Source organism: Gossypium hirsutum, chromosome A06 (genome assembly GCF_007990345.1).
Source record: "Gossypium hirsutum isolate 1008001.06 chromosome A06, Gossypium_hirsutum_v2.1, whole genome shotgun sequence".
Taxonomy (NCBI): domain Eukaryota; kingdom Viridiplantae; phylum Streptophyta; class Magnoliopsida; order Malvales; family Malvaceae; genus Gossypium; species Gossypium hirsutum.
This window is the reverse complement of record NC_053429.1, coordinates 24,740,218-24,750,098: the sequence shown is the minus strand read 5'-3', so window position 1 is coordinate 24,750,098 and position 9,881 is coordinate 24,740,218. Positions and strand designations below refer to the sequence as shown.

Sequence of the window (9,881 nt, the reverse complement as noted above, 5' to 3'; positions counted from 1 at the left end):
TATTTTTTTTACAAAACAATCATTTTTCATTTTTTTTTCAGTTAACTCTCTCTTCTACTTTCTTTTTTTCTTTCTTTCTCTTTTTTCCCAAAGTTTCTTTATTTTTTTGTCCTCTATTTCTTACTTTCTTTTAAAAATGTCCCTTACCAAACGATTAATTCACATTACAAAAATGATTTAAATGGAAATTATTTCACTAAACTCACAATATTTAATTTTACAATTTATATAATTTAAAAATTATATTTTAAAGAATATAATTTTACATTTGCAACATTCAAAAATAATTTCACTAAACTTACAATATATAATTTTACACCACGAGCAATTTTCTCAATACTAAAAAAAATGATTTTTGTTCAAGACCGCTAACATTATGTCTTACAAATAAAACATAATTAAATGATTTTGTTCAAGATCTATAGTATTATGTCTTACAAATTGAAAAATATAATTTTTAACTGCAACACGAGCAAATCGTCCGAGCAAGTTTTTCAATGTTATTATCTTGCTTCTCGAATGCCGTTGATAGTAATGATCTCACCCGTGCAGTTCAATTTGGCATTCCTTAAACTTTCAAACATTTCGTTGACCTAGAGAATCCCAAATAATCCACTTGTTGCTGCATAACCAATTTGAACCAATAACTAAATAAATAACTGGCAAAAAAAATAATCATTAATTTTGCAGATGCCGAAGCTCCACCAGATTATCATTAAACAAAACATACCTCAAATTATAAATTTTATTAAATAAACAAAAACACAAATACATTAAAAAAACACCCATCATCTCTTTCCCATTCATCCTCTCCTCTAACATAATATAAAAAAAATTTATTTCAACTTATAGTGATCAAGGGTTATATTTAACTATTTGATCGCACTAGAAAGAATGACTCTATCAAATAAAATATTATTTTTATATTTAAATTTAATTAAATTTTAAAAAAATACAATACATTAATAGCTATATTCTTAATGGTTCTATCAAATAAAATATAGTTTCCTTTTTTACAGTTTTAAATTTAAAAAAAAAAACACATAAGTGCAACAAATAAAATAATATCTTTTAAAATTTAAAAAAATTAAAAAAAACCTGACACATACATCATAGTTTATTTCTGGGGCTTTCCTTGATATTTATATAGATAGTATCGTTATCTTTCGTTCGATGAACTTTGAATATTCATTTCAAATAATTTTATGTACATAATCAAAGTAGTGAATATTTTCGTATTTTATTAAAAATTTTAAGATCATATTAATAATAATAATAATAAGCCGGTAAATGCAAGTCTTAAGGAGACGTGATGAGGTGGAGAAAGGGTAACTTGTCCCAGTGGCAAAAATTGAAACCTAACATTAGACATGATTTAATTATGGGAAGGCATTTGGAACTAGGATATACGTGGCCCCACGTGATTGGAAGTAATAGATATGTAATAACTGAAAAGTGGGACCCATCTTCTCTGTCCCTAGCGTCATATCCTTATCATCACCCCAAAACAAAAAGGGAAGTGATAATCCATCCATGATTCACGAGTAGGATTCCAGATACATGCATTAACATATCATCATTCATTTATTTATACTATATTTTCCTGATAAACTTCCTCCGCTCTGAAGCCTTTAATCCGTATTACGATCTCTTCTTCTATGATTCCCGGAAGCTAGGTGGCAGCTGCCCATCTTTTTTCACAACTAAACTTTTCCTTTCTTTCAACGTAGAGCGGTTCCTCTGTTTCAACGTTACTATTATTATTATTTTTATTATTTTCATTGTTAAACTCAATCAATATGATTTCTGAGTTTCAGACTAATATTTGTTCTAATGACATGTAATTCATACATGTTCATAGTCTCTACTCATCAGTTCAGTGATATATCTTTTTCTTTCCCAGAACTGTTTGATCACCGCTTCAATTTGGGTTCATCTCATCTTTTAATTCTTCATTTACAAGTAAGTTGTATTTTCTTCAATCTCTGTTTCTCTCTCTTACGTGTTTGAATCTTTCCTCAACTTGTGTTTATATAACTTCAAAATCACACTTAATTTGTTCGATTGAATGAGAAATGATCCCAATAAAACAAACTGTCGGCAGTATTTAAATTTCTCAGTGACTGATCTCATTGAGGTATAATTGTTCTGCAGCAATTTGTTTCATTCTTAGTTTGTTTTCTATTTTATTATGGGATCCTCTGTAAGAAACATACTTTGATTAGTATTTTTTGTTCAATCCCATTCTAAAGAAGCCTGTAATAGTTCTAGTTGTTCATTTTTTTTTCTTTTGTTTTCTCTGGTGAAGGTTCAAGATGCTTGGAAATGGAGTTGTTGGGATTCTTTCTGAGTCATCAAATAAATGGGAAAGAAGGGTTCCTCTCACCCCATCACATTGTGCTCGACTTTTACACAGCGGGAGGGAGAAAACAGGTATAGCTCGTATAATAGTGCAGCCATCGACGAAGCGCATCCATCACGATTCCCTCTACGAGGATGTTGGTTGTCACATATCAGATGACTTATCAGAATGTGGTCTTATTTTGGGTATCAAGCAACCAAAGGTGCTAAATGTTCACCTTTCCCTATTGTTTACATTTTACAATCTTTTATGGCCTAACTGGTTGTGCTTTATTGCAGTTAGACATGATTCTTCCTAATAGAGCTTATGCCTTCTTCTCACATACTCACAAAGCTCAGAAGGAGAATATGCCATTATTGGATAAGGTAAGCTTCTTCTGTTGTATCTTTGTATGACACTATGAACTTATTGTATGACTTTGTCTATGGCATGCATGTAGATCCTCGCGGAGAGGGTATCGTTGTATGACTATGAGCTTATTGTTGGGGACAATGGTAAAAGGTTACTTGCATTTGGCAAATATGCTGGCAGAGCAGGAATGATCGATTTATTACGCGGATTGGGACAGCGTATGCTCTATGACTCTTTAATCCTTTTAAAATTTTGGAGATTTTATCATTTGCATACCTTTGTCTATGTGAAGATGCTGAATTGTCATCAAATTTCAGGGTATTTGAGTCTTGGATATTCAACACCATTCCTGTCTCTGGGTGCATCATATATGTATCCTTCCTTGGCTGCTGCAAAGGCTGCAGTGATCACCGTGGGTGAAGAGATAGCTTCTCAGGGACTGCCTTCAGGGATATGTCCTGTAATCTTCGTATTCACGGGTTCCGGAAATGGTACTGGAACTTCTTACAACATTCAATTATGTGATCTTCCATCAGAATACATGTCTGTTGTGCTGCTACAGAGTTTGCATTCATTTGATGTTATTAGATTACTCAATGTATAAACTTGCCTAATACCACTGTTTTGCTTTGCAGTTTCTGTTGGTGCTCAAGAGATATTTAAACTACTTCCTCAGGTTTTTGTTGAACCAAGCAGACTTCCAGAACTCTTTGGAAAGGTCAGTTTCCAATTTCAGTACTCCTTTTTTATGCATATAGTGGTATCTATCCAATCAATTTCCCCCACTTCTGATGCTGCTCTCATCAAAGTTTTTAAACCATTCTCAGGGAAGGAATGTTACATCAAAGAGGGTCTTTCAAGTTTATGGTTGTATCGTGACTAGTTGCGACATGGTTTCACACAAAGATCCTTCAAAAACATTTGATAAAGTAATTCATTCTCTCTACTTCTGGTTGTTTTTTCCTCTTCATTTTCGGTTCCGACCGAAAGACTGATCTTTGGTATTCCTTTTCTCTTTTCTTTTCAAATTCCAGGCAGATTATTATGCACATCCAGAACATTACAACCCCATTTTCCATGAAAAAATAGCCCCATATGCATCAGTAATTGGTAGGTTTGTTTTTCACTTTGTAAAGATTTCATTGCTTATAAATCACTGAAATGCGGTTTGTGACAGTGAATTGCATGTACTGGGAGAGAAGATTTCCTAGATTATTGAGTTCCAAGCAGATTCAAGAACTAAACAAGAAAGGATGTCCACTTGTTGGGATCTCTGATATAACATGTGACATAGGGGGCTCAATTGAGTTTGTTAATCAAACCACATCAATAGACTCGCCTTTCTTCAGGTATTCTAATGCTGCTTTGATCCTCAAAATGCCTTGTTTTTTAGGCTACTGAAACACTAAAAGCAATCCCATTTTTGAAGTTCCATCAAAAATGAAATTGAAAGCATGGCCAGGAATCTGTCTTTATCCTACCCCAATAGCATAAAACACAGTACTGTGGAAGTGGAGGCTTAATGATTCCTAGTTCATACTTAATGATGGAGTTGATTTTGAAGCTCAAACTTTACCATTGGTGTCAAATCCTAATCCAAATGCATATATATTGTGGATTGCATTTCAAATAATACTAAATCTACTATGATATTTGAAATACTCTTATATGGTCAATGATGCTTTTCAGATATGAGCCATTGACCGATTCGTACCATAATGACATGGATGGTGATGGCGTAATATGTTCAGCTGTTGATATTCTCCCAACTGAGTTTGCAAAAGAGGTGCAATTCATATTTCCCTTCCATGGTGTTTCCATTCAAGTTTATTGTTAGCCTTATGGCTTTTTTTTTCTTTGACCCGTAGAATGAACAAGTTTTAATATTTATGCAGCTTATGTTCATTAACATGCCATTCTTAACTGTTTCAAGGCATCTCGACACTTTGGAGACATTCTATCACAGTTCGTTGGGAGTTTAGCTTCTACAGCAGACTTCACAAAGTTGCCTGCACACCTCACCAGAGCTTGTGTCGTCCATGGGGGAACACTTACTACATTATATGAATATATCCCTCGTATGAGAAAGTCTGACACACTGTAAGCATTTTAATCCAATCTTGGGACTTCAAAACCGAATTTGATCCATCCATACTTTCATAACTGAATATATCTTTTATTTCAGAGATATATCAGATAATCATACTAATGGACACATCAATAACAAAAAGAAATACAGTGTATTGGTAAGTATCTAAGTCCATCACATTATGGCTTTCGACTAATTAAATATCAAAATAAAATGCGGGGATGAAATCCAAAATTTGATCAAGTTGAAGGAGCAAAATCAAATTTAACCATCAGACCCTATTGTAATTCATGATGGACAGGTATCACTGAGTGGGCACTTATTTGATCAGTTCCTTATAAATGAGGCATTGGATATAATAGAAGCAGCTGGTGGTTCCTTTCACTTGGTAAAGTGCCAAGTGGGCCAGAGTACCGATGCCATGTCCTACTCAGAGCTTGAGGTAAGTATACATAATTAATGCATCGGCTATTTATGCCATGTGATTAGGCTATCCACCTACTGGGTGGTTTATAATCAGAATAAATACAACCATTTGATCTCAATAAATATATAACCTAGACTATTCAAGTCTAATACTAATACAATCAATTTAAGTTAATTCTTATATTTAATTCAAGTTAAAAAATCTAGTGCTACTGCTACTAGATAGGGCTGTAAATGAACCGAGTTTGAACAAACAAATTTATATTCATGTTCGTTTGTTTATTTTTAAATTTATTTGTGTTCAGTTTGTGTCCGTTAAAAATTTATATTTTTGTTAATGTTCATTTATTTAAATTTATGTATATTTATGTTCGTTTGTTTAATGTTCACGAACATATTCATTTAACTTAATCGAACATGTTCACGAACATTAAATGAACATGTTCACGAACATATAATTGAACATGTTCATGAATAATGTTAATAAATAATAAACAAACAAACAAACAATAAATACATACATACACATATATTGTTTAGATATAAAATAGTCAAATGTAAATATTAATAATTATATTATAAATTAAAAAAATGCAAACCAACATAATTTTATTAATATATACTAATGAAATTTTTATAAGAAAATATCGTAAATAAATAAACGAGTTTTAAACAAGCTTGTTCATGAACATAAACGAACCAAACACACTTTTTTTCATATTCATACTCATTTTGTTTAGCTTAATAAATAAACATAAACGAACCTTACAATTTACAAACAATTAATTGAATATTCTGTTCATTTACGCTCCTACTACCAGACTCGATACTGTTTCAAGCAGAAAAAGTAAAATATTACACAAAATAACAAGAAACACACGGTTGTTGATACATGAAAAAGGACAAAAATATTCATGAATTCACTCCTCAGTTGCGTGATTATTCCAGTTACGTAATTCATACACCGGTTATCTTCTTCCTAAATCATCAAGAAATTGAAAGCGACTAGTTTTAAGCTATTTAGTTTCTAAATTTAGTTATGGCATATCTATTTCAAGTTAAAATTCATTACTAGAAGCCGGGTTTTCCTATTTAGGTTGGTGCAGATGATGGGAAAGTTCTGGATCAGATCATTGATTCATTGACGTCTATAGCTAATCCAACTGAAAATCATGGAACCCCAAGTCAACAACTGAATAAGATTTCCCTCAAAGTTGGTAAGCTCCAGGAGACTGGGATGAAGAAAGACTCCGAATCCGACCCCAAAAGGAAGATGTTGGTGCTTATACTCGGCGCCGGCCGTGTTTGTCAACCGGCTTGCGAGCTGTTAGCCTCAATAGGAACTGCTGCTTCTCGCCAATGGTATAAAACTTGCCTCCAAAATGATTCCGAAGAGCAGATGGATGTTCATGTTATTGTTGCATCTCTATACCTTAAGGATGCAGAAGAGGTAACAGCTCGGACTTTTCATTTTTATTGAAATGTTCATGTCCGAGTATCATACTTGTGTTACTCTCAAGTCCGAGTAACATAAGCTTAGAAATCTCAGTTTATGTTCCGATAATGATGGATCTGATGGCAGATAATTCAAGGTATTCCGAATACAGCGGCAGTTGAGCTTGATGTCACTGATCATAGAGCTCTCCATCAGTATATTTCACAGGTAAGATGTAATAACTAATAGTACTAACTACATGCTGCAATGATCCAAGAAGCAATTTGTATCAAATGATATATATATATGAATGAAATGATTTGAAATGATTGATTCAGTAGCTTCTTGTTACTTTTATATGTAACCCTTTTGCTTAGTGTGCATCATTGTTTCAAGGCTTAGATCAGGGTCTTACATTATCATATATGCTTTTCTTCTGTGCCATTAACAGGTTGAGATCGTTATCAGTTTGTTGCCTGCTAGTTGCCATGTTGCAATAGCAAAAGTGTGCGTCGAGGTACTTTCTCTTACACAATTCAGCATGGTGATAACTTCTGAAACACTGTATTTAGTGAAGAAGTACCTTGAAAACTGATGCTAGCTTTCTAGCATACCCTGTTGCAGTGGATAACCAAATGATTCAAACTTATGTTGTGCGAGCAATTAAAAATGATTCAATAGATGAAAGTAATAATCAAATGTTTGAGTTGTTACCGTGAATATGGTTCTTCAGTCATCATAGCTAAAATTATTGTATTAATATCACTTTATGCAGCTTAAAAAACATCTTGTCACAGCAAGCTATGTCGATGACTCCATGTTAATGATGGATGAAAAGGCCAAGAATGCTGGCATTACAATTCTTGGTGAAATGGGTTTGGACCCTGGAATAGGTAAATCTGGTTTTGCTTTGTAGTGCCTGTGTTTCTTAAAGCTTGCTCATGTCATTGGCTTCTGTAATAAAGCATGTTACTCAGACTCTTCTGGTTTCTTGAAGAACCCATTTTGGGCACATTTTTGAACATGGATAAGGAGATATGATTATCCTATACATAAAGAACATAATTATGGATTAAATATGTTGTTTCTGCTTTTCAGATCATATGATGGCAATGAAGATGATAAACCAAGCGCATCTCAAAAAGGGCAAAATAATGTCTTTCACTTCCTATTGTGGAGGGATCCCATCTCCAGCAGCTGCAAATAATCCATTGGCATATAAATTCAGGTCCATTGAATTATCTTCTAATGCTGAACAAGTAGAATTGTGTTAAGATAGGCTGTTAAACTCTATTTTAGACTACATGGTTTAACTGAAGCACACATTGTTCTGTTTTTTTGTTTGGTTTTGGAGTTAGAAGGCCAACTAATTGTTTCCCTGATGATATTACTCTTATAAATGAATGGAAGTTGAATGTTTGAGCACCATAGTTATAACTCACAAATGTTACTCTTGATTTTTCAGTTGGAATCCTGCCGGAGCTATTAAAGCAGGACGAAATCCTGCCACGTACAAATCTCAGGGTGAAACAGTACATGTAAATGGTAAACTGTCAACTTCTATAACAAGTCAAAGAAAAACGATTTATGTATCCAAGTCAACTTGTTTTACTATAAACATGTATATTAATCACCCTTTATTATAGTTACATATATATGATCCGTAATTAGTTAAAGACTTATGTCTGTATATTAGTGTCATGTAATGGCTACAAATTTATGGATTTACCTTTTATTGTTTCACTTAATCGATCATGTTTTCAGGGGATGACCTCTATGATTCGGCTGTGAGATTTCGGATACCTGATCTTCCAGCTTTTGCATTGGAGTGCCTTCCTAATCGTAACTCGTTAACTTATGGGGATCTGTATGGGATCGGACATGAAGCATCCACAATATTCCGTGGAACTCTCCGCTATGAAGGCATGGGATTCCCCTCTTGAGTTTTGCTACTCCTAATTCTGTTTAAGCTTCAATGCTAGAAATTTGAATCTATATTAACATCTTTATATTTTTTCCAGGTTTTAGTGAGATAATGGCCACACTTGCAAGAATTGGTATATTCAATGCCGAAACTCTTCCACTTCTCAAACATGAAGGTCGACCAACATTTAGAAATTTCCTTTGTGAGCTTCTGAAAATTGATACTAAAGACATGAATGAAGTTGTAGTTGGGGAAAAAAAGATAGCCGAAAGGATCCTAGAACTTGGACATTGCAAGGAGCCAGGAGTTGCTGTAAAGGCTGCCAAAACGATTGTGTAATCCCAATTTACATTCTAATATCAATTATGTATTCTTTTGACATAGCAATCAAAAGTTGCAAACCATAACACTCTTCATCTGTTTCAGGTTTTTGGGACTAAACGAACAGACAGGAATCCCGGTTTCGTGCCAAAGCGCATTTGCTGTAACATGTCATCGAATGGAAGAAAGGCTAACATACTCTAACACAGAACAGGTATATATAAATTACTCATAATTTAATGAGAAAAAAGTTGGATGAATTTTTTCACAAGCTGTTTGATTTGATCCTCAGGATATGGTTTTGTTGCACCATGAAGTGGAAGTAGATTTCCCTGATAGCAAACAGACCGAGCGCCATACCGCGACTTTACTGGAATTCGGGAAGGCTAAGAATGGAAAAATGATATCTGCTATGGCCCTTACTGTTGGCGTTCCAGTAGCAATTGGAGCTCTGGTACACTTTAACAACATTTCGCTTCTTCCCTTATAATTGAAAATGCTTTGAAATTAATTTATTGTAATTTTGATGGTTTCAGCTTTTAATTGTAAACAAGATCAAAACAAGAGGTGTATTGAGGCCTATTGTTCCTGAAGTTTATCTACCAGGTAATTTTCTCCATACCCATTGCATAACTTTCTTTTGCTTTATTCCATTAATTTTGAGATTTTTAACCATCAATAGTATTGACCGTGGCAGCTTTGGAAATTGCTCAAGCCTATGGTATCAAACTGATGGAGAAAACCGAGTGACCACCATTTCTCAAGATATCTATGATTCTCGGGGAGTGGATATAAATGCCGGTTTAAAACCAGACATTTCAAAGCATAAAGTGCTTATGTAAGTATATAATGTGCATACTCCAATACGTAAAAATGCATATATAGTTTATTTCGAGGGGCATGTAAACAACAGATGTTATTTAGTAAATGAATATATAAACACTAGTTGAATGCCATTGATGGAAAGAGTTTA

The 9,881-nt window shown here is 33.8% G+C and overlaps 1 protein-coding gene across 4 annotated transcripts; it reads left to right on the top strand.

Annotated features, from left to right (window-relative positions):
- Positions 1-1,533: 1,533 nt before the first annotated feature.
- On the top strand, positions 1,534-9,864 carry LOC107962841 (alpha-aminoadipic semialdehyde synthase). Of its 4 annotated transcripts, none has more exons than XM_016899383.2 (26): positions 1,534-1,726; positions 1,904-1,962; positions 2,309-2,564; positions 2,641-2,727; positions 2,802-2,931; positions 3,031-3,204; positions 3,349-3,431; positions 3,541-3,642; positions 3,748-3,823; positions 3,891-4,062; positions 4,403-4,499; positions 4,647-4,813; positions 4,899-4,959; positions 5,104-5,244; positions 6,325-6,678; positions 6,811-6,891; positions 7,115-7,180; positions 7,439-7,556; positions 7,762-7,891; positions 8,129-8,208; positions 8,428-8,586; positions 8,685-8,922; positions 9,014-9,122; positions 9,201-9,362; positions 9,445-9,514; positions 9,606-9,864. In XM_016899383.2, exons 3-26 carry the CDS (start codon positions 2,316-2,318, stop codon positions 9,656-9,658), a joined length of 3,159 nt encoding a protein of 1,052 aa, XP_016754872.2. In that variant the 5' UTR covers positions 1,534-1,726; positions 1,904-1,962; positions 2,309-2,315; the 3' UTR covers positions 9,659-9,864. The 4 variants fall into 4 exon arrangements, with proteins under 4 accessions (XP_016754872.2, XP_040971726.1, XP_040971727.1 ...); XM_041115792.1 differs by having other exon boundaries at positions 1,541-1,676; XM_041115793.1 differs by having other exon boundaries at positions 1,553-1,726; positions 2,645-2,727.
- The last annotated feature ends 17 nt before the right edge of the window (positions 9,865-9,881 follow it).

Bases quoted from the DNA above. Each gene is read 5' to 3' on its own strand.
- LOC107962841 (XM_016899383.2), top strand. From the start codon at position 2,316: ATGCTTGGAAATGGAGTTGTTGGGATTCTTTCTGAGTCATCAAATAAA. The intron at 2,932-3,030 runs GTATGCTCTATG...ATCAAATTTCAG, and splicing joins ATTACGCGGATTGGGACAGC to GGTATTTGAGTCTTGGATAT. The intron at 3,643-3,747 runs GTAATTCATTCT...TTCAAATTCCAG, and splicing joins CTTCAAAAACATTTGATAAA to GCAGATTATTATGCACATCC.